We start from the raw sequence: 23,757 nt of genomic DNA on the forward strand, positions 1-23,757 counted from the left end.
CACTGCAGTGAAGCCCGTCCCCTTTAATTTTTTAGAGGCACATCCCCTTTAAAACACGACTTTGCAGTGTTGTCACAGTGGTGCTAAATTTATTTGGCGAATTGTTGAGAAAGGACTTCAATATACGCATATAGATTCTATTGCTTTAATTTTCGTGTTGCTTTTTTATGTTTGGTTTGTAAGGCGCTTTACATACTACCTGATTGTCCTTAGAAATGCACCGCTTCATCTCACTGCTGCCCACCCTCCTAACTCTCCTCTCCGGACCAGCCCAAGGATATTTTCCAGAAGAGCGTTGGAGCCCCGAATCCCCCCTTCTCGCCCCGCGTGTACTGATTGCTCTCATCTGCCGAAACTCAGAACATTCTTTGCCTTATTTCCTTGGAACTATTGAACGACTAAATTACCCGAAAGACCGCGTTGCACTATGGTAAGTCATCGGCACAATCGTCATTCACGATCCACAGCCAGGTCAAAAATCAGCAATGCGAATGGAGATTATTTAGCTGGACAAACTAGTTAACGTTATGACGGTATTAGTGTAGCTCACATACTCAGATAATCATTTGATCACTTGATACGACTGGATGCAGCTCGCCTGTGACCATTTAGGCAAGGGTAAGTAGATCTACATCAGGTTATTATCAGGTCTGTCAATACTTTGCTGTTGTATAACTTTGTGTAATGAATGTTATTTATTTACCTGTTGTCACCCCAGAACCTCCTCAATCAGTCCCCAGGCCGTATTACACACACCTCAGTGATGTCAGTGAAGGGTTGTCAGATGGATGGATGTGGATAACAGAAGCTCCTCCTGAATGGTGGAGCTGGAATCTAATTGAGGTGTAAAATATGGACGGCCGAATAAAGTCACTGATGAGTGCAAAGGGCGTTTTAAAGAGGGATCGCTGCCTAACTGTATCCAAGACCGTTGTAGCTATGTGCCTGTGTGGGGCCCTGCATTCTGTAGCAAACATAGCACGTCCTCTTCCCTTCTCCTTTACCTTAAGGGCAACCCTGATCTGGACTAGAATGGGAAGTGAAAACGGAGTTTAGGCTGTATAAACATCTGTCTGAAACTAGCAGGCTGAAAGGTTTGGGGTATAGGGGGAGGGGGTTTCACTATTCACATCCAAACAACATGCTCAAACAGTCACCCTATTCTAGCTAGCAGCCGTCTGGCGGAGACAGGAATGTTCTTCCAGAATATTCTTCACTCACCTATTCAATGAATGGACTGCAGTGTGTAGAGGGTTGCACACTAAGTGTGGTCGTGTGGACACACTGTAGGTGGGAAAATACAGTCAAGTATGCCTTTACTAGTTAAAGTCTCTTGCTCATTTAAAAAAAGGCAGGTTTACAAATGTGTATCTGGTTTGTTTGGTCATGTCTTATAAGCAAATAAAGCCACATCTGGCTATTTCCAAACTAGTATAAACAGTTTATATCCTCTTGTAGTAAATTGAAAGCTGTTCTTGAACCATTAGGAGTACATCCATGATTGTGGTCTCATTTGAAAGGTGACATTTTGAAATTATTTCACCAGTTGTCAGGACCCCTGTAAGTCCTACTGCTTTTGAGTAATAGAAGCTTGAACACAATGAAATTGAACGTTTTGATTTCCGCTTGGACTTTCTTTTGAAAACACGTGACTGAAGAGGCCTAGAGGTCTGGCTTGGATCGCTAAGAGGATATACATGTTACCGAGTTGCTTTGGCACACCGCTTTAACCAGCTACGCCTACAAAAAGCTCTTCAATGGTATGGGTGAGTGGCATCCATACTGATATCCATAGTGAGTTTAACTCCTGGGGTCGGTGTGGTGTGCATCCATCTGCAGCCAGTGAGACAGCAAGACACACGAAGAAACATGCCCAGTACAAGTAACGCCTACTACGAGAAGACACACCCACTTGATAGTAACCCACTGCCTGGTTTTAATCCCAATTTCAAAAGGGTAAGAGTTAGGGACATCTTCTGTGGGTCTTTAGTTTGAATTTAGAAAAGGACCAGACATGCCTCCTTCTACAAGGACACCCTTACACCCCTACACGTTCTGCCCCTGTCTTGTAGTTCGCAGACAGACCCCTTCTCAGTTTGGGGTGGTGGGGGGTGAGTTTCACAGAGTTGAATTTCTCCTCCGTATGAATAGGCCTACTGCTCACCCGTGTCATCGAAGAGCTAGCTTCCTGGTGGCATAGCAGTTTAAAGTTGTGTTTATACAACCAACAGTACAATTAAGGTTTCTGCAGCCTCTTTCCACACGTGTCTTTACACAGCTGTAGCTAGGCTCCAGCGTGTCTCCCCATCCCGTTGTTTCCAGTGAAGAGCAGAACACAGGCGTTCAGGGGGGGGGGTGACATATGCTCCGAGTGAGTCAGTCAGTGTAATCCGGCGTCCTAACAGATGCAAGTCGAGCGGAATGTTGACCATGCCTGGAGAGCAGCGGAACGATTGAATCCGTGGCACATCAGCAGCGAGCCTTGCCATCCTGAGTTTGGCGACGAGGAGTTCTTTCTCCGACAGCTGACGGTGAAGGGAGAAGCGGTTTAGCAGGGAGCTGCAGTGTTCTCACAAACCACTGTGACATCAGCACCGCTTGGCCTGACAACCACCTGGCTGCCTGCCATCAGCTGAGAACTACGAAGCATTGCTAATGGAACTAAGACCGGAGACCGCATTCAACTGAGCTATACGGTTCAGGAGTGAATGGCCCTAGGTCTTGTCGTGTTGTAACAGGAACACCATAGCATAGCGTCTCAGCACAGGCAGGCTCACAAAGACCCACTGCGCACACGAGATCTTAGATGGAACAGAGATAGAACCAGCAGAATAGTGTCAGGCATGCAAGCCAGTACACACACATATACATTTGTCTCGCGTTTGTACTTCTAAAACTCCCGAGCCGTGGACGTGCATGTCTCCTGTGTTCGTGCTTGTTCGATTGCTTTCGATTCAGCGGAGAATGTCATCAGGATATTTTAGCTTAGCACCCAAAGACCTCTGTTTATCCTTTTAGAGGTGGTTCACACAGTCACAGACAATAGGCCTTTGAGAAGGACGTACTGTAATGCAATTCGAGCCCTGGTATTGTCTTTTGGTATTCTCTGCCACACCATAACCCACATCCACTTCTAAGGCTATGTTTTTTTTTGGTGTGTATTTGATTTACTGATAATACGTCCTGTGGTTTGTTCCTGTGTTTTCAGGGTCGCGACCGACCACAATGTGGACAACACTACTGCCATTCTTCGGGACTGGCTCATCAAAGTACAAAACCTGTACCACTATGTGGAGTGGAGGCCACAGGAGGATCCTGTGTGAGTTTCTCTCATATTGCAAGGGCTTGTGTATGTGGTCAGATGGCTGAGCGGTTAGGGAGTTGGGCTATCAATCAGAAGGTTGTTGGTTCTATTTCCCGGCTGTGCCAAATGATGTTGTTTCCTTGGGCAAGGCACTTAACCCTACTTGCCTCAGGGAGAATGTTCCTGTACTTACTGTAAGTCGCTCTGGATAAGAGCGTCTGCTAAATGTAAATGTACTAGATATAGGCCCGCTGACCTCCTCCACTTTGTTCTTGTCAGAGGATATGAGGACGAGGACAGTCCCAAACAGTGGACGAACCTGCGCTACGCCCATGTTATGAAGCTCCGTCAGGCAGCGCTGGAGTCTGCCCGTGAGATGTGGGCGGACTACTTCCTGGTGTGTTCACGTGAGCCTGTCGTCCCGAGGGACAAACAACAGGAAACAGGAAAACAACAACATATTCACAAAACAGCAGGAGGGAATTGGAAACTGACCGTGTAATCATGCCTTTCAGTCTCACTTCTGGTTCAGAGGGGGCTAATCTAGATCATTCAGGCTTTATGTTGACGAGCAGACAGGACCGTCCATCTTGTCTTTAGAAGCACTACAGATCCTTGGTCTGCGTTATTTGTCTCCAGCCTAACTTGGTCCACATTGTCCATGAACCTCATTGTATAATTATGATACAGAGTAAACACAGCTGAGGTCATGTCGTTCTTGAAAGGCTGTTATCTACAGTGATGTTGGCCAAGGCTCCCTCCCCCTCCAGACACTGATTCTGTTGGCTGTAATCAGAATGGGGACACCGATTGTTTTGGTTGTCACTCGAGAACAGTAATGCCGCACAAAGCTCTGAAAATAGGTTACCTATTATCTTCACTGTAATGTATCTTCCCTTTTTCACTCACTTCAATCTTACTTTCGTCCCACTCATTCCATCGTGTTCCCAGGCTGTGGACTGCGATAACCTCCTGACCAACCCCAATGTCTTGTGGAAGCTCATCAGTGAAAACAAGACCATTGTGGCTCCCATGCTCGAGTCCCGCGCCGCATATTCCAACTTCTGGTGTGGGATGACTTCCCAGGTACCGTGCATTTGTAGATCTTGGTGTTTCCATTTCGCGTGTGTATGGGAGGGGGAGAGAGAGAGGGAGAGGGAGGGAGGGAGGGAGGGAGGGAGGGAGGGAGGGAGGGAGGGAGGGAGGGAGGGAGGGAGGGAGGGAGGGAGGGAGGGAGGGAGGGAGGGAGGGAGGGAGGGAGGGAGGGAGGGAGGGAGGGAGGGAGGGAGGGAGGGAGGGAGGGAGGGAGGGAGGGCTTGATAGGCCAAATGCAATGTCCTTGATTGGTTGTGTTGTGCATTGTGTCTTTCAGGGTTACTACAAGCGCACTCCTGCCTACATACCCATACGAAAGCAGGTGCGAAAGGGTTGCTTTGCTGTGCCCATGGTCCACTCCATGTTCCTTGTAGACCTGAGGAAGGAGGCTTCCAGGCAACTGGCTTTCCACCCACCACATCCAGATTACAGCTGGGCCTTCGATGACATTATTGTATTTGCCTTCTCTGCTCGCATGGCAGGTACCTGACTGTATAATGCTGTGCATGGAGGGGAGGATGGGAAATAGTAGTAGCATATCCAAGTGGGTTTTTTTTTTTTACTGTAACTGTCTTGTTTCTTTACACACTTTCCCTCCACCTTTCTCCTTAGATGTACAAATGTTTGTATGCAACAGTGAAACCTATGGCTACTTCCCAGTGCCATTGCGGTCACACAACTCCTTGAAGGACGAAGCTGACAGTTTTCTGCATTCCTTGTTGGAAGTTAATGGTATGCAAGAAAAACACATTGCGCAAAGAGGGAACTAAAGCCTTTCTCCTGCATGCTTTTGAACTCTTCTGTTTTCTTTTCTTTCAGAGTGCATGTTGACAGTTGCATGCTTCCGTTCTTGTAAAACCCTTCTAACTTCCCTCTTACTATAGTGCGAAACCCCCCAATGATGCCTTCCGTATACATACCTGCCCCTAGACGACAACCAGACAAACTTGGCTTTGATGAGGTGAGTAATGTGGGCGCCTTTCAAGATGGTGGTTGCAAAAAGGGTGCTTACCAATCTTACATTTGGTGCTAATGTCTCCCTCTGCTGTTCGGTAATGTGGCATTGCATGTGTTGACTCACTGGCTTGTGTGTGCAGGTGTTTATGATAAACTTGCAGCGAAGAACTGACCGCAGGGATCGCATGCTAAGTACACTGCATGAGCAGGAGATCGCCTGCAAGGTTATCGCAGCTGTGGACGGCACGTAAGTAAACCCCCTGCGTCTGGGCAAGTCAGACGTCAGTACATTTACAATGCTTCATTGCACGCACACAGACAGACAGACACACACAGACAGACAGGCAATAGACAGACAGACAGACAGACAGACATTCTCAAAGCACCTTTTTTGACTGTCTCTCGTGCAATTTCAGAGCAATGAACGTCAGCGAGGTTAATGACCTGGGCATCCACATGCTCCCAGGCTACAGCGACCCCTACCATGGGCGCCCTCTGACCAAGGGAGAGCTGGGATGCTTCCTCTCCCATCACAACATCTGGAAAGAGGTGAGCTGCCAGGTTTAGGCTCTCGGCTCACCTTGAGGAGATGAGTCATAGAGCTGTTGTGGATGAACTCCAGAGTTTACGGATGTATGAGACGTTGATGAGGGTCTTGTTTGTGCTCAGATTGTGGAGCGGGGTTTGAAGACCTCCTTGGTGATTGAAGATGATCTGCGCTTTGAGGTGTTCTTTAAGCGTCGCTTGCAGAACCTGATGATGGAAGTGAGCAGCCAGAATCTGGACTGGGACCTCATGTAAGATTTTTTCTCTCTCTATCTCTATCCTCTACAGCAGAGGTCTTCAACCCTGGTCCTCAGGGACCCCCTGCCCTACATGTTTTAGATGTTTCCCTGCTCCAACACACATGATTCAAATGAATGGTCGTTAACAGGCTTCTGCGTAACTAACGACCCATTGATTTGAATCAGGTGCGTTGGAGCAGGTAAACATCTAAAACGTGCAGTACAGGGGGTCCCTGAGGACCAGGGGTGAAGACCTCTGCTCTACAGTATCTTGCTGAGCACAACCATTGCCTTTACAACTTTAGAAAGATGTATTTGAGATGTGTTTTCCCATCTCCTAGTTATATTGGACGGAAGAGAATGCAGGTGGAACACCCAGAGAAATCTGTGCCCAATATCCATAACCTGGTAGAGGCGGACTACTCCTATTGGACGCTGGGATATATGATGTCATTACAAGGCGCTCAGAAGCTCCTGAAAGCAGAGCCTTTAAAGAGGATGCTGCCAGTGGATGAGTTCCTCCCTGTCATGTACAATAAACATCCTGTGTAAGTTTCTTCTGCTTGATTAAAGCGCCCCGACTTCCTGTCTGTCCCTTCAGATGCTGCTTCTCCCAAAGCCATCCAGTGACCCCTAGTATCTCCTGTCTTTTCTCCAGCTCAGATTACATGGAGCAGTTTGAGACCCGGGACCTGAAGGCTTTCTCAGCAGAACCTCTGCTGGTGTTCCCGACCCATTACACAGGTGACCCAGGCTATATTAGCGACACGGAGACCTCCACCGTGTGGGACAATGAGAAGGTCCGTACGGACTGGGACAGGGGCCGCTCAGGGAAGACCCAGGAGCAGGCGGAGATCAGCACGGAAGCCCAGAACTCTGATGTCCTCCAGTCCACCCTGGACAGCACAGCAAGGGACGAGCTATGAGAGAAAGATCAGTCCAGGAGCCTCGCGGAACCAGAAGACTGTTACTGAACCAGCTTCATTTCCCCCCCCCCACTTTGCTGCTTAATTGCAGGATTATTGGTAATTCATTTGTCTGAAAGAGGCCGTTCTAAAAGGGATCAGTTGCAACTTAATTAGTATTTTATTTTTTACACCTACTCCCATGTTGGTTCTTGACTTGAACCAACGTGGTTCAAGTCCCCCTGCTCTTGTGCAGTTATGTGAGTTTACCGTTACATTTCAGTGTCTTGATCGAATGTTACATTTCCATGTCTTTGATTGGCCAGTGAACTGCAATCACGTTTCTTGAATTTTTTCAATGTCACCAGTGCCTTACTCATTGTACATTTTAAAGTCTGAGCAGAATAGACCGTTATAAAATATGTGTGTTCTTGTATTGTATGCTGGTTGGACCTGGAAAGAGATGCAATCAGCTTTCTTTTGATTTTTTGAAGCTTAAATCTTTCTCTCTTTTTTTTTAAACCAAGTGTGTGTGCTTGAGTATTTTGCATGGAAATGCTTAAAAAGCTGCTTTCTGTGTTTTTAGTATATTTCACCAGAAAAAAAGGAGTGCACCTTAAAGCATTTAACTACAAGACGTGCAGATTAATATGAAGCAGTAGTAATTAAAGCTTAGTTCTGGGCCCCCTGTCAACCCTTCAGAATTGAGTTACGGTACTACTCGATATAACGCATTCCTTGATTCCCCTGAAACCTCTGCCTGTCTGTTTTCAAGCTAACCCCACCGTCAGAACGGCTGCTAGGGTTATAGGCGAGACCAACCACCGTAAACGCCTCACACTTTGTGGTTAGGAAGGCATATGATTTGCAAAGGCAATAAAATTCCCACACAGATTCCACCCAGCCACATCCAAACTCTGTCGGTCAGTTCTCCATAGAGTGGGTTGAGTGTAAAACAGAGCTCTCTGGGTGTGAACTACTTGATAAAAGCCTGTTCAAAATATAAGATGCTTTGCTTTTTCATCCGGGTTATTTATTGTTGGGACGTACTTGTCTCTGGAACCTAGGACCTCCAGCATTGTAGACTTTTATGCGGTTTAAGTTGGGTAATAACACTTTGAGGGTAGCGTTTGTAGTTGACTTCAGATTATCAGACAAAATCCTCATTAACCTGTCCTGGTACCAAAGAATAAAATATTTTAGTTCTGAGTTGTGTCTTGAAGTTTCTTCTAAAGCGTGATAATGTGGCCCTCACAGCTAAATCATGACTCGATGTGACGTTTCAGGCCTGTGTTGTTCTAGAGCCACTGTTATTTTTATCCCCTATAACAATTACATATGTCATGAGTTGAGACGACTTGTCTCAACATAGGAATGCTGTTGGGCAAGATGCTTTGAGGAACAAAAGTTAGATGGCATGGAAACAGAAACCTATTAGCGTTTAGGACACACAATGTCCTCAACCACTGGAAACAATTCCTTATTTTAATTTAGACAACCAGAAGACAAAGTCTTCTGAAATCTTTCAACACACTTTTAGGCTACTGTTGTGAAGAATTGACGTGATGAAATAGCTCAGTAATGACAAATCGGCCTTTTAAACCATTGGTGGAGACGTCAGAAATATCGATTCAGAATACGTCGCGGATGGACATGGATAATGCCCACCTACTCAATGGGCCGGAAGGTCTGGTGGATAATAATTCACAATTGACAGGCTTTATTTCAACACCATCGCAGCATCTAAGCGATGTTGGGAGGATGGTGGAGTACCACAACCTATCATGGACAGTGTCAAAGCTTCGCACAGTGGCCAGCAATTTTAAACAACTCAAACTTCTCTTCTGCAGTACTGGTAAGTTGTGTTAGTGATATGTACGTTTTTAAATAGACTTCCAGCGATGAAATGCGCATAACATTTTACTCGTGTAGCAGGAGCTCATGTTTTGTAATGTTAGAACTACTACAGCTATTTTGACAATGTGTAATTGTATTTATTTATTTATTTATTTTTACCATAACAAATTAGAGGACTGACAAATTACCGAACCATAGCCTACGACTTCATGCGACAACCTCACGGTGTCCTCATTCTTCAAGTGTTGAAGTTTGCAACTGGCAATTGTGACAGTTGAAATGCCGGTAGCAACTTTGTGAAAGTTATATGGCCACATTGTGTTAGCTTAGCTCTGTGATTTGATTAGTCTAAATGCATGGTTCACCAGCCATTTTCTTCTTTTTCTCAGAGCCAGGTTGCCCTTGTCAGCTCAGTGTGGCCATGAGGCTGCACTCCCTGCAGGACTCACTTCAGCAGCTGTCAGAGCGTTACCCAGCTCTTGCTGGGCCTCCTGTCAGCCATTACTTGTCTGTGCTCTGCCACTCACTGTCAGGTCAGTCACATTCTCAGTCTGTGAAGCGCTCACTGTTGTACAATATAAATTGCTGGGTTTCAGTGAAGTGTTTCTTGATGGTGGTAACGTGTTTGTGAGTCATACACTGAGACCGAACACGGTTCAAGAAAGGAGAAAGGGCAAAGGTCAAAACTGGCATATTGACAACTGTAATACCTGCATGGCATGACCCTCACCTCATTCATAAGCTTGTCAACAGCACTTTTATGAAAGCCATAAATATGGACATATTTCTTTGTTCTCATTTGGCCAAAGGTGTCAGTAATGCAACACACAGAAGATGTATGACTCACCTGAATATTACACAATTCCTTGCTCACAACAAACCAACCCTTATGAATGTGGCTTAAACACACTTTTCAAAACAGACCTTCTTTTTCTCCCTGACACATATTTATCTATGTGCAACACTGTAGGTGTGGCTTATGTGACAAAGAGGCACACTTCCTCTTCTCGTGATGGTGTCAACGTATTGGCCAACTCCGTTCCCCTAGAGATCTTTTTGAGAACAAGAAGAGCAAATAGCAGGAGTCCTACCCACCGCTTAACAGAAGCGTCCACAGTCTGTAGCTGTTTGCACACATCAAAAATAGGGAATTGATTTGGTCCACGGCTCTAAAGCTTCTGTTCCTCATGTTTGAGAGAGACCAAGGCCAAGCAAAGAGTTGATGTGGTTACCGTGGTAGGCCAGTGGTGCGTGCTCTTGAGGCTCAGAGAGATATGGACATGGAGGAAGCACAGATCCCAGACAAGCAGCCATCTACATCCACAGGTGAGTACCAGCAGATTACAGGGAGATGATCAGGGAAAGGCCCACCTCTCTCAGTGGCCAACGCTGTCTTCAGTTGGTCAGAAGCTTTTTGCTGCTCGTGCACATTTTGGAGGGCAAGGCACCTGTTGTACCAATGTTTGACTGTAGCTCAGATACATTGCTGCGTGGGATCATTTGTATAAGAGTTTTTTGGGGGTGTCTTTCTCAGTTTGTGCTTGTGGTTGCATGCTACACCCTTCCAGTCAGTGCAGGATAAGTGAACTTCCTGTGCTCTTCCTCAATTATTACAAGAAACAGTAGGTGTTTGTTCTGTTGAATTCAGTTCCTTACAAAAAGGAGATGTACCGTATTTGAATTGACAAATATGGATACTTAATGCACATGTTATATTACAAACATGCTTTGAAATTTGAACCTTCACCATCAGCTCAAGGACTTTCATAAATGTCATATGGTGGAAACAATCTATTCAAATAGAACCGAAGAATCTTCATTGGACAGAACTATTTAAATATAGCTATGATACAGTAACTCCTATATACCTATCCTTCCCCATTAAGATCTGACAACCTCTGTAGACAAAGGCTTTCTGTCTCCAAAGAAGAACATGACTCAAACTGCAAGCAGGATGTGGTTGACCTAAATGAAAAGAAGCACGGCGATACTGTTGGGTTTTCTCATTCGATGTTGCTGTGTTTCAGTTGCAGTGTCTTTCACTGCAACTGAATGGTCTGCTCCAAAGTACAACATGATTTACCTGCTCTCGTCTGAAATATTGGGGCTTCCCCGTGGTTAGCTGTGCACCATTCAATGTCCTTTAGACACTTTTATTAAAGTTTGGTTGTTTCTCTGTTTTAGCATGTGTCATATTATCCAGGACTCCATTTCAAGCTTCCTTTCTCTTGTTTTCCTCATCAATGTTCAACACCATAGCTTCTCTCTTTCTCAAATGACTTTCCTCACCAACAGTACCCCTCACATGTCTGAATTTTGCTTGAAGCTAACGTGTGTTTGTTCACACTCAGCTGAAACTGACAACTCAGCAATGTGTTGAAGTGGCAACTGGACTGTTTTTGTGAGCAAATGTCTTTTACATACACAAATACTACTGCACATGCTGTCACCTCCTCCAGCCCAATTTGAACCCACAAACTCTCTTTACGGCTCCACAACATCTGTAATGGGCCGGGTGTTGGCCGTAAAGTTGACGCAGTCATTTTCTGTTGTTTTTTGTTCTTCTTCAAAAAGACAGCAATGCCTTGTTAAGTAAAATCCTCCAAAACATCTCGGTGAAGGTGTGCTGGCTCATACACAAGGCCATTCCTACACAAATGTTTGACAGTGATCTTGTTTGAAGAACTGTTAGTAGGTGTGAGTATGCTCAGTACATTTATAGTAATATTTCTGAAAATGTCTTGCTCACAAGTTTGTTGTCCTTTCCTCACCCAGATGTGAAGGCTCCAATCAGATCAGAGACCAAGCGCTACAGCGAGATCTTTCGGGACTTTGATGCCTTTGAGTTGTCTTTAGTTTACTCGTAAGTGTTTTATACAAGAGCTCTTTACTGAGCTTCAGATTACTCAAAACCCCTAAATAAGTCCAGTGAGAACCATGCTTTTGTCTAATATGACAAGAGAGGAAGTGAGTTAGTAATCCAACTACGTGACATCAAATGATCCTGATATCACATGACTCAGTATCCGTGTGTATTATATTTACCCTATGTTTTCTGTATGTGTGTGTGTGTGCGTGTGTGTGCGTGTGTACATGTGTGCCTGCATGTGTGTGTGTTTGTGTGTGTTCCTCAGTACTGTGGATGAACTGCTGCAGGACCCTGATTCCCAGTCTCTGCCAGGGACCCCGTCTACAGATGTGCAGAACTGTGACCCCTCAGAGCTGCAGAACAGTGTGGTGAGAGCTTCATGCTGTGCTACAACATGGACCAGAAGGAATGGTCTTCAGTCCTTTTTCGGACACTGATTCCAGTGGACTTACACATGCCTATGTCACTCAACAGTGTGACGATGTCAATTCCCAAGAGCTGGCCACTGATGGCTATGAAAATGACGGCAGTCTCTCAGGTAAATATAGTTCATGTGTGTTGCATGTGGGGGGCACACTAAACATGTTCATGTTATTTCCTTTTGTGCTGGCTGTGTTTAATTGGGCTTGATTACGGGCAGAGATCAGCCTTAATGGATTTATGCCAACATGGTTTACAGTATGCAAAGCATTACAATGGAAGATTACACTTAATTGTAAACAGAGGACATTGTTGTCCTGGAGTTTACTGATTCAGAGATCTCTACACCACAAGGACCATATGTTCCTCTTACTATCCCATTCTCCTGTGGAAACATAGCTATGTGACGGACAGCATTGGACAGCCAATCACAACAGGGGGATGAGCGATGTGAGGGCGGGACCGAAGATAGTAGCAGTGTGCCACAGCCACACAGTTCTATATAATCTCCGTCACAGCTCCTAATCTCAACCTTTCTTGTTTACATCTAATCAGTCTCATGGACTAATTGCCCTGAGCTGACAAGATCAAGATAAGACGGGGGTGGGGAAAGGATTAGACGACAGGGCATCTGCTGTCAAGTTTTACCTCACTCTCAAGTAGTAGAGCGGGGGATCTGTGGAGGGAGACAAACAGAGAGCAGGCTCTCAAACTGAACATAGTGAGGAGACTTGAGAGAATAGAATAGAGAGTACGGAGCCATACCCAACATGTGATCACCAGCCCAGACCCATGAAGGCAGGTGTCTCAACTCTGAGTTCAATCTCTCCCAGGTTCTTGGGAATGCCCAGCCCAGTAGAGATTAGGGATTACAGCAGACGCATATAGTGTTTGAATAACGCGGAAGTGTAGATTGGAAACCTCTGGGAACTGAATGCATGGAAGGACATACATCTGTGCAGGCCATCTCGACACCACCCGACTCTAACCCCTCCCACCCGCCGATTCTCTCTGCTACCAGTTTTAATCTGATCTGTCATAAACCTAATGGAAGGTCAGCGAGTTGGGGTGAGGTGAGTGGTCTGGTGCCTGCTTCACGCAATGACATTCCCCGATGTGCAGGGAGTGATCGATCTCTCGATAATGTACCTAAGTGTGTCGCGTTTGACAGAAATGGATCAATAACAATAGGGGGCAGGCTTATGCACTTGTGTAACTCGCTTTTACAACAAATAATTGATTCCTGGCGGACATGTCAAACACGGGGTTTTCATCAGACGAGACCTCTGACGTCCACCTCTGATGAAGGCTGGTCAGAGACCGACCGCTACAGATTCTCTGGACGGGCGCTTACAGAAATTGCGTTTGTGCGTAATGATGGAAGAGGGACCTCGACAGCTTAGTTTGGGCTGAGCTACCATCCTCCGTCCCCCACCCCCGTCCTCCCCCCCAGGAGCTGAGTCACACACCAGGAGGTAAACCTTGCTCTGCTCTAAAGCCTGTCACTCCACAATCTGGAACCTTCTTGGTTAATCCCCAGCCCCAGCCCTGCGGAGCAAAGAAGCAAGCAGTAGGAAACCGACACTCCAAGGCTGACGGGAATCGTAGAAAGGCACCCAAAGAAAGAGAGCAAGAGAGGTCAACACGGGATACAATCTAGCTAGAGATTTCCTGTGGATTTTGCCTGGATTTGACCAATAATTGGGTTCTTAAAATATTTCGCTGACTGGGCGCAAGGAGAGTGGACACTACAACACGAAGAACACATAAGAAAAATATCCTCCAGAACAGAGCTGCATGCTGGCGAGTGGATGAGACGGAAGACGTGTTGACTGCAGTGAAAGGCAACAGAGGACTGAGAGAAAGGGAAAAAAGAGAGAGTGGAGGCGAGAGGGAGGGCAGGAGCACATGACCACGGTGGTTGCACATCATCCGAGTCCGAGAGGAAGACGAGAGGTGCCGCCGCTCACGTCTGACTTGACACCCGCACCCTGCCGTGCCGACCACAGACCTGCCCAAGCATGGGCTGCTGAGGTTACGTCATTCACGCGACGGGGACCTGCCTTCTTCAGCGAAGACATCTGTCTGGTGGCTGAGAAGAGAGCTTTGGGACAGGTGTCAAAGGCCAGAGGAGCAGAGAGAGAGAGAGAGAGAGAGAGAGAGAGAGAGAGAGAGAGAGAGAGAGAGAGAGAGAGAGAGAGAGAGAGAGAGCAGAAGGGAAGGAACCTTGCCAAAGCTTGTTGTTGTATGTTGGATTCTGGATCCTGGGAGGACCTTTTAATACTGTGGTCATTCTGCTGGGGCCAGGAAGAACGTGGGCATTTCTCTCCCCCAAAATATTTCCCCCACAATGCTTGACTTTCTGACCACGTAACCAGGGTACTGAAGAATACCACGATGATACCCAGTGGGAAACATGAGGACTGCCTTTAATTCCCTATCAACCCTTTTTTACCTTTACACAATCTGTGTGACTCGACCCCATTTCTGGGTTTTTCAGGGTACAAGGAACTGAGAAAAAGGACTGACGGTTTATTTTCCGTTTTCATTTTTATTTGGGATCACACATTATGGATGACCTGGGGAAGACTGGAAGGGCTTTCTATGTTCAGTCCTGCCCTCTCAGTTGAGAAGGAAGTTAAGATCTAGAAGGACCAGGGGAGAGGGGGTCTCCCAGCAGGGGTCTCTGTGTGCCCCAGAGAGGAAGCGGGGGGGGGGGGTTCTTGTGTGACAGTGGGGCAGAGGCCCTCTGCCAGGGTTATCTGGGTGTACAGCTATGCTGGGTCTCCAGTGATGCTGATGTACTCCCTCTCAGCCCAGGATGCTGACCTGGCCCTCAGCCGCAGTGAGGGCGGAGTGGAGATCGCTCTCCAGTACGCCAAGATGTGGTGCCGCTACGCCAAAGACCTCCTGGCCTGGATGGAGAAGAGAATCTGCCTGGGTGAGTCCCCGGACTAGCTGATACATCCAAACATGATCAGACGCATAAAGGTATTTATTAAATACAAACATGTCCTCTCACATTAAGGTTAATGGGATCATCAATAAAGGATGGCATTTTTCAAGCTGTTTCCTACTGGTTTAATGCTGTCAGTTGTTTGCTTGGGTTTTTATGGAATCGTAATTACAGGTACCGAAGCAGATCTACTCAGAAAGGTTAACAGTCGCATCATTCCTGGAATAGCGTCCAGTCTAAATATAGCCTGCGGAGAGAGAATGTATGGTGTTATTAGTCTGTAATAGGATTGTATGACCTGAGCAACCCAAAGCACAGGGTTCTCAACCATGCCCTCTACTGGTTGAGAGCCAGCACGGCATGTCTTTGAGTGCAGAAACGTCGGGCTCGCGAGTATGTCTCTGCGATAACACAGATAATCTAATTGGTAGCCTGATCAGTGATGAGGACAGTGAGCTGTATCGTCCCCCCCAGCGAACCCCAGAATGACAGGGATTACAGGGCAGATTAACAGGGAACAGCAGGAGAATAGGGAGGATGGCGTTTTACACGAGCAGCAAAGAGATTACCCTGGCACCAGACTGCCATCCAACGACCGTACCCAGATCAAAAGCTCCGTGGAGATGTTGGACGTTGGCTAAGAAAGAGGGCAGATTACTGAAACGTAGCGTTCACAGCACCTAACGTTGCACAATGGACTTCATCTTCTCCGAATATTGTGAGGGAAGAATAGATGTTCCGCAAGTGGCGGAGTCAGCCAACTGGTACAGGGTGAAGTTACAGCAATTGTACTGCAAGTACAGAATCACTGAAACGCAATCAGTCACAGGACAGCTTAAATGATGTTCAGGAGCCTTTAAAGCAACAACAGAGGTCCTAACCGGGTATCGACACTGTGACCCTGTGGTGAGAGTTGAGCGTCGGCACACTCTTTGGTTGCTAGTCAGTAGTGAGCACAGCAGGACTTTAGCTCTGTTAAAAGCCTGTCACATTGGTTCCATCACCATAGATATTTCTAAATGGATCATGTTGAGCTGGCTCTCATTGATAATGTGTGTATAAAAGCCATAGAGACATCCTGTCAATACTGATATTCTGGCTACCGTTTTTTTTTCTATCGATTACTTTTTCCATCAGCCCTTTGACTTTCTTTCTGGAAATGACTCTGCCTGGAGGCATTTAGAATAGATTTTTTCAATAAAGTACAGTCTTTTTTTTACGTCCACTTTCCACTGTCGACTATTCAAAATCCTCAGTATTTTGATCAATATTTGTATAACTCATTTCTAGTTATAAATGTATGTGACCTGCCACATTTAAACAGATGCACGACTGTATGGCCATCGAATTTTATAACGGCATATTCAGTGAAATGATGGTTGTTGTTTGGTTCCAGAGCAAGAGTTTGCCAAGAACATCCTGAAGGCAGCCGAGGGGGCCAAGTCCTGTGTTTCCCAGCAGGTACTGTTCCCTACACGACAGACAACTCTCTGCACGGCGTGAACCGTTCAGTCGCTCTTCCCATGTGACCTGGCTCGCAGACAAATGGCAACCCCTCTATAACTCGTCCTACCATCGAGTGTTTGTTGTGTATGCGTGGTGTCCGTTGTGTGAAACCATGGCTGGTATCTGTGCAGGACATGATGCCCCTCCAGTATATCTACACCATGGCCCTGGAGCAGGATGTGAAAAACAGCAACTGTGCCAGACATACAGCAGACCTGCTGCAGCAGCGCTGCTACCAGGTACTCCTCCACGCGCGCACACACACACACAAGCTAATAGACACTGATGGAATCGACAATGTTAGTGTGATGGCTGGGATGTCATTGTACTGTATCTCTCTGGAAGGGCCTGGTTGCTAAGAAAAATGAGATTGACAAGTGGCGCCGGGAGTTCAAGGAGCAGTGGTCCAGAGAACAGAGGAGGATGGTGAGTGTCCTGTGTCCGGGCTGGAACGCCTTCATGTTATAGGGAGGGGTGGGACGATATTGTGGTGCTTCATGCTCACTGTATATTGTACGGGGGGTCAGGTGGTTAGGGAGTTGGGCTATTTATCAGAAGGTTGCTGGTTTGATTCCCGGCCGTGCAAAAATGACGTGTCCTTGGGCAAGGTAGTTCATCCTACTTGCCTCGGGGGAATGTGCCTTTACTTACTGTAAGTCGCTCTGGATAAGAGCGTCTGCTAAATGTCTAAATGTAATGTGAACTCAACTGCATGATGGGATTTCCTAGAACGAAGCGGTGGCGTCTCTGAAGAAGGCTCGCCAGCTGTACATGCAGCGCTCGGAGGACCTGGAGAAGGCCAAGGCCGTGACGGCCAAGGCCGTGGATGACACCGCTGGTCACAAGACCTTGGACAAGAGGAGGAAGTCCAGGGACGATGCCCAGGGCAAGGTAAGACCACTCTTAACCCTGGAACATGTCCCTTACATACTTGGTTAGCCCTTGATTTCATTGAAAACACAGTTGACAAAATTATACTGGCCATCATCTGATTTGCACTCTCTCCTTCCCTCTCTGTCTCTCTCTTTCTCTCTTTACCTCTCTCTCTACCTCTCTCTATCTCTACCTCTCTCTCTCTCCCAGGTGACCGAGGCAGAGCTGCTATACAAGCAGTGTGTGAGTGAAGCCAATAGTCACCAGGAGGAGCTGGAGAAGGTCAAGGAGAGGATAATCGTTCACACGCGCAAGCTGATCTGCCAGGGGGACACCGTGTTGAAAGAGGTGTGTACCCTTAACTGAAAGGCCAGTTCCACTGACCAAAGGGGTCTTCCTAGAGAGCTGATGTAGCCAGGACTAGCAGGGCCATGGCCAATCAATAGGAATAGGTATAGTTCAGTGCGAGAGGGCCTTTGACTGCACATCAAGAGCTTGCCAGTTCAAATCCACCGACGTATGTCGCTTTGGATGAATGAAACACTGTACATATTATTAAAACTTGTTTAGGGCTGAACACAGGGATTGAATAAATGAGACGAGTAACTCTATCCTCCTGTTCCTGGCCGCTAGGCCACAGTCAACATGTTCTTCTACCAGCGGCAGCAGACTGAATCTATCCCTCTGGGCTACCATAACCTGGAGCTGACCTGCAGACCATGCGAACCAGGCGAGCCCTACCTGCTCTACATCATGGCAAGACGCCGGCACGAGCCGCCCCATCAGACCTTCACCTTCCAGGAGTTTATCCCCCAGGGAAAGAGGTACTGCAGAAAGCGCCTTTCCTCCCCTGCTACTGTGACATGGCGTGGATACCCCGAGTCCAGGCTCTCTCTGTGTCTCCACTCGGCTGAGTGAGAAAGACAAATCAACTCCCAAAACGTAGACCTCGGGTCACGCCGTGGGTGGAGAAGAACCTTGTTTTCGTCCACACAGGCCAAGCCGTGATTAAGTCTGTCCGTGTTTCTGTTCCCACGTTTCTTCACGTGTAATAGCTGCGGTCGTCGCAAAGCCAGCAGCACTCTCAGCTCGATCCAGGATTCATATGCTCTGCCAGAGGACTGCCTGGGGAAACGACCCAACGATGGACGTAAGGACTGCCATAGCTTGGCTTTGGTGTCGTTGTGTGGTGTCATTTCATTGGCTGAGCGTTCTGCGGCGTGTTCTGTTTTCACACAGGGCGAGCGGGTTACAGTGACAGTGAGAGCATGGGAGGGAGCATGGAATCTCTGACGAGTCCAGGTAAGCTTGTCCTCACAGAACGTGCTTTCCGCGGCCTTCAAACCGTCTTCATGCTCTGTGCTTCTGACTCTCTCGTCGGATCTGCCTTTCTGATTGGTCTACTCCTTGTTGCAGCCCACGGGAGCAGAAGACTTCCCAAAGCCCCGTCCGTTGGGACCATGTCGTCAGACGACCTCGACGAGAGGGATATGGGGACAGTCTTGGAATCAGGTATGTCTCATCCAACCGACACAGAATCTCTACTCTGTTGCTATACTGTACTGTATGGACCATCTTTTTAGTTTCTTGTATTGGGGGGTCAGATGGCTGAGTGGTTAGGGAGTCTGGCTATAAATCAGAAGGTTGTTGGTTTGATTCCTGGCTGTGCCAAATGACGTTGTGTCCTTGGGCAAGGCACTTCACCCTACTTGCCTCAGGGAGAATGTCCCTGTACTTACTGTAAGTCGCTCTGGATAAGAGCGTCTGCTAAATGACTAAATGTAAATGTAATTATAGGCAGAAACAAAGGGATTCACACCATGCTGTGTACCGTCCACTTAAGAGCTTGTACGTCTGTTTGCGCCCCTCACAGAGGGTCTGGACTCCACCCCCGAGGGAAACGGGGCGGTGTGCAAGGTGCGCACCACCTCCCGCGCCGCCTTGACGCACCGCCTCAGGAAGATGAAGAGCAAGATGGTGAAGTGCAAACAGTGCGAGAACTACATCGTGGTGAACGGGATCGAGTGCGAGGAGGTGGGTAGCGACGCCGTGGTCGACCAGACTCCCCCAAATGCAGCTGAACGCACGTACAGTGCCTGTCAGACGTGTGGAGACGCCGAGTCTTTGATTATTTCTGAGAAAAACACGCGTGCGCCACCTGTTTTTCCTTGTTTTTAATGCTCGATGCATCGCTCAATCACGGTCTGTGGGGTATTTAACCTGCATGTATATAATGAGTCAGCATGTTCTCCAAACATTGCTCCAAATGTAACAGTTTGATGAAAATTACGCTTTTTGTACCAATATATACATTGCGATCAAAGTAAAACGTAATACCGTTAAGCGACTTAGTTTGCTGCATGTAAACAATAGGAACGACGAGGTGTTTCCAAACCTTGGACAGGGACGGTACTTTGTGTTCCTCACTTGGGTCTGTCTCCCCCTCAGTGTGGCCTGGCGGTCCACAGGAAGTGCCTGGATGTGTGTCAGCTGGAGTGCGAGTACAGGAAGGGGATCCTGTTCGGGGTGGGCTTCTCCCTGCTGCCCCGTGACAGACCAGACGAGGTGCCCTTCGTGGTGCCGCTCTGCACGGCCGAGATCGAGAGGCGAGCCCTCACGGTGCAGGTATACGTGTACATAATATGGCAGCGCTGTCGGCACCGTCGGACACGATGTGGAGGTAGCCACAGTCTCTCCACTCCTCTGCCTTTCCTCTCAGGGGGTGTATCGGGTCAGCGGCTCCAAGCCCCGTATCCAGAGGCTGTGTCAGGCCTTCGAGGCTCAGAGGGAGCAAGTGGACCTTTCAGGCATCTCACCGCACGACATCACCTCAGTCCTCAAGCATTTCTTTAAGGAGGTAATGTCTCTGATGATATCCCATGATCATCTATTCTGTATAGAGCCGAATCCAGACACGGAACGGACGTGACCAGGATTAAAACCCTAATTTATGTGTTTTAGCTTTACAGTCAATCCATGTTACGTGGCTTTTCAATCGAGACATCGCTCTTCATTTACCTCCCATAGCTTCCCGAGCCACTGTTGACCTTTGACCTGTACAATGACTTCATCACCGTGGGAAAAAAGATCCAGCATTTGACTGAGAAGCCACAAACTGAAGATAATGATGGGATAGTGGAGGCTATCATTCAGAGCCTGAAAGAGTTGCTGGACAGACTGCCTCCATACCGCTACTACACTCTGCAGCACATGATGATTCACCTCCACCGGTATACTGCTGACACAGTATTTGCTCAAATGTATTTATTCACACGAGATCACCTCTGTTTCTGATTGGCTCAAATTCTTCTCTCTCTGCCCCTCGTCCCCCCCCCCCCCCCCCCTGCAGGGTTTCAGAAAGCTACGAGGAGAACAAGATGTCTCCAGGGAACTTAGGCATTGTGTTTGGCCCAACCCTGCTGCGCCCCCTAGTGTCAGTGGATGTGTCTATGATAGCCCTCCTGGAGACCACCTACCAAGCACTTCTGGTGGAGTTCCTCATCACACACCACCAACAGATCTTTGGTCCTCCCCAGAGGTCGTGCACCCCCCCTCCACCTCCTCCCACTGCCCCTCTTCCAGACACCCCTCCCAGGTCCTCCTGTCCCCTGGCGGAGGAGGCCTCCTCCCCTGCCCCCCAGGCGCCTGAAGCCTCCACCAGAGAACGGCCGCGCTCCCTGGAGGTAAGAACCACCACAGACACTCCCCCTGTCATTTTTTTTTTATGAATGACAGTTAAAGATGGAAAAAAAAAAAATCCTCCAGAAAAGTCCAGCTTTTCTGCTTCTCAGTTCTTCTCTGGTAACACAGTGCGTTTGAGCCCCACGTCTCTCCGTCACGCACACAGCGAGACGAGAACTCCGCCTGGGCTGCTTCTGCACTTGCTTCTTCTGCTACCTGTCGCTCTGTGCCTGCAGCCAGACTGTGTCCTGCTTAACACTGAGACGATTAGCATCAAGTTTAACGGTGTCAGGATTAACGCTAGCTTCCTCTCTGGCCTGTGAAGTGGTCCAGCTCCTTTGCCAGGTCTTACACGTCCATCCCTGTATGGCTGCTCTCAGCCATTACCCAACAATACTTATCTAGTTGACATCCTTTCAGGAGTGAATATTTTGAAAACATTATTCCTCAAATCTATATACATATATTCTACAACAGGTCAAAGATGAAGGCAAACCTTGGGTGGTCCTTGGGTTGGTTGGGACAGGGGAGCACATGTCTTTACATCAATTCTTAGTTTGACAGTATGTTGACCTTGCCGTGGAATAGTCTTGTTTGTTTACCTGTAACTGATCTTTGGTCTACCTCAATGTTACCTCACTGGCTGGTGTCAGAGACAGTCGACCTGGTCCAGTACCCCGAACATCTACATCCAACACAGAGTTTGTGTGTCATTTCAACAGACTCGAACAATCAAGAGAGACTCAAGCGAGGGTTATATATCTGACAAGTCATCATCCAATGAGGCAGTGGACCAGCTCAGCCCTGAGACCAATGAGAGAGCAGGTATGCGGGATACAGTACCACAGTCGTCATAAGTTGAGTTAGTAACAAGGATTTCGTTGGTTGTGTTGCTTTTGTGTTCGTAGCTGTAGCGTCTGACAGTATATCTACTTGGTGTTTTTTTTCTTAATGAAGCCCAAAAGTCAAAGTCATGTCCTGGATTAAAGCTGTTACCGCTGCTTTCCTCTGCTTTCTTCTGCTGCAAGCCTGTCAGACCCCCAAGGGTGTTCATGAAGTGTGTTGTCATGGACCTTGTGTATCCCTGCTAGTCTCATTGTCCTCTTCCTTTCCTCTCCCCTCCTCCAGTCTTGGCTCTGAGGGGGGCTACAGCTGCTCCTTTAGCAGATACGCTGGCTGAGACAGACCCTCCCGTTGGAACACCCCCCCGGTGCAGCTTTAGCAGGCAGCCAGCCAGGTACCAGCGACAGGCCACCCCAGCAGCCCAGCGACACAGCTCTGGCCTTCGGACAGGCCTGCCTGGGGAGGAGGTGCTAGCAGAGGCCACAGACAGGACCCAGACTGGTAGTGCATACAGCAGCAGCAGCTCCTCCCCAGAGCCAGGGGCCCTGAGCCAGGCACAGCTCATAGGCACTGCCCTGGAGCCACCCCGCCCTTCCAGTCATGCTGGACATGCCTCTGAGAAGCAGCCAGGCATTCAGACACGCCTCTGGGAGGTCGCACAGGGAAGGCTGGGGTTAGGTGCAGCATCTGTGACATCAACAGACGCAACCGCAACAATGACCAGTGCAAAGCTGAGCTTCACTCGGCAGGAGGGACTTGAGAGTCAAGCCGCATCCCTGACTGGTCGGAACACCGATCAATCCAACAACAGGCTGAGAGTTTGCGAGAGGCAGCCACTAAGGCAGTCCTTGCAGAGAACTCCTGCAGAGCAGAGCCTTACTGGACCTGCCCAGAAAATCCTGTCTGGGTTGAAGCTGAGGCGCAATGATACTGGGAATGATGAGCCCATCCATTTTGTCTAATGAAGATTGGAACCAATAACCTACTTTGGAAGAAATGTCTACGCACAAATAGAAATACACTCAGAGACACAATTAAAAAAACACTCAGAGATACAATAAAATACACTCAGGGGTATAATAAAGCAGTCTTTAGTTTTGTAACACAGACATACTCACACCAAACACCATAGACCTTTTAGAAAGTTACATCAATTAAATGCTTACTTATTTAAACAACTTGTGTGAACTGAAGTTGTTTCAATTAGCAGATTGTTCCTGAGCCTAAAAATAGCAGTGACATTGTATATTACTCTCAAATGACTAAGACCCATATCTTTATACTTGTTATTAGCCAAGTTACCCATGTTTGACAGTTTTGAAATGAAGACCAGCTCTCAAACACAGACTGATTAGGCGTGGGTCAAATAGGCCTGTGCTATGTGTACAGTATTTGATCAGATTGATAACAAAATATTTAGACATAGATGATAGACTAAATGCTTAGTGGCTTGGTGGCCATATCTGTCTGTAAATTCCAGAATTAACAACCACAGGTGTTACAAAATGAAAATAAGTCTCATGTAAACAGGTATATATGTTCATATTGGGTTCCAAAGGCAGCTGATTATACTATGCTGGACTATTTCTATTAATAAACAAAAAACATGTACTCTTATTTGTTTTTGTTTTATTTTATGAAAGCTGACGACTCAGTTCCAATTACATTCTAGACTCACAAGAGGGCAGTAGTATCTTGCACGAGAA

The 23,757-nt window shown here is 47.4% G+C and overlaps 2 protein-coding genes across 2 annotated transcripts; both read left to right on the forward strand.

Moving 5' to 3' along the window:
- The first annotated feature begins 51 nt into the window (after positions 1-51).
- Positions 52-8,255, forward strand: colgalt1a (collagen beta(1-O)galactosyltransferase 1a). The gene is made up of 12 exons (XM_084678741.1): positions 52-430; positions 3,209-3,319; positions 3,584-3,701; positions 4,256-4,390; positions 4,677-4,881; positions 5,012-5,131; positions 5,284-5,360; positions 5,497-5,603; positions 5,773-5,905; positions 6,026-6,153; positions 6,483-6,689; positions 6,800-8,255. The coding sequence occupies exons 1-12, from the start codon at positions 216-218 to the stop codon at positions 7,065-7,067; spliced, it is 1,824 nt and encodes a 607-aa protein (XP_084534867.1). The 5' UTR covers positions 52-215; the 3' UTR covers positions 7,068-8,255.
- Positions 8,256-9,614: 1,359 nt separating this feature from the next.
- On the forward strand, positions 9,615-23,668 carry gmip (GEM interacting protein). Its single transcript, XM_084677934.1, has 21 exons — positions 9,615-10,229; positions 11,679-11,766; positions 12,038-12,140; positions 12,247-12,310; positions 15,008-15,133; positions 16,545-16,609; positions 16,786-16,893; positions 17,000-17,080; positions 17,384-17,545; positions 17,738-17,875; positions 18,161-18,351; positions 18,583-18,677; positions 18,767-18,829; positions 18,944-19,039; positions 19,401-19,561; positions 19,976-20,152; positions 20,247-20,384; positions 20,555-20,757; positions 20,877-21,210; positions 21,931-22,033; positions 22,337-23,668. Exons 1-21 carry the CDS (start codon positions 10,178-10,180, stop codon positions 23,011-23,013), a joined length of 3,225 nt encoding a protein of 1,074 aa, XP_084534060.1. The 5' UTR covers positions 9,615-10,177; the 3' UTR covers positions 23,014-23,668.
- Positions 23,669-23,757: the final 89 nt, after the last annotated feature.

Source organism: Hypomesus nipponensis, chromosome 17, assembly GCF_054491055.1.
Source record: "Hypomesus nipponensis isolate SF chromosome 17, ASM5449105v1, whole genome shotgun sequence".
Lineage (NCBI taxonomy): Eukaryota > Metazoa > Chordata > Actinopteri > Osmeriformes > Osmeridae > Hypomesus > Hypomesus nipponensis.

Bases quoted from the DNA above. Each gene is read 5' to 3' on its own strand.
- colgalt1a (XM_084678741.1), top strand. From the start codon at position 216: ATGCACCGCTTCATCTCACTGCTGCCCACCCTCCTAACTCTCCTCTCC. The intron at 3,320-3,583 runs GTGAGTTTCTCT...TGTTCTTGTCAG, and splicing joins AGGCCACAGGAGGATCCTGT to AGGATATGAGGACGAGGACA. The intron at 4,391-4,676 runs GTACCGTGCATT...TGTGTCTTTCAG, and splicing joins GGTGTGGGATGACTTCCCAG to GGTTACTACAAGCGCACTCC.
- gmip (XM_084677934.1), top strand. From the start codon at position 10,178: ATGGACATGGAGGAAGCACAGATCCCAGACAAGCAGCCATCTACATCC. The intron at 17,546-17,737 runs GTAAGACCACTC...TCTCTCTCCCAG, and splicing joins GGGACGATGCCCAGGGCAAG to GTGACCGAGGCAGAGCTGCT. The intron at 22,034-22,336 runs GTATGCGGGATA...CCCCTCCTCCAG, and splicing joins TGAGACCAATGAGAGAGCAG to TCTTGGCTCTGAGGGGGGCT.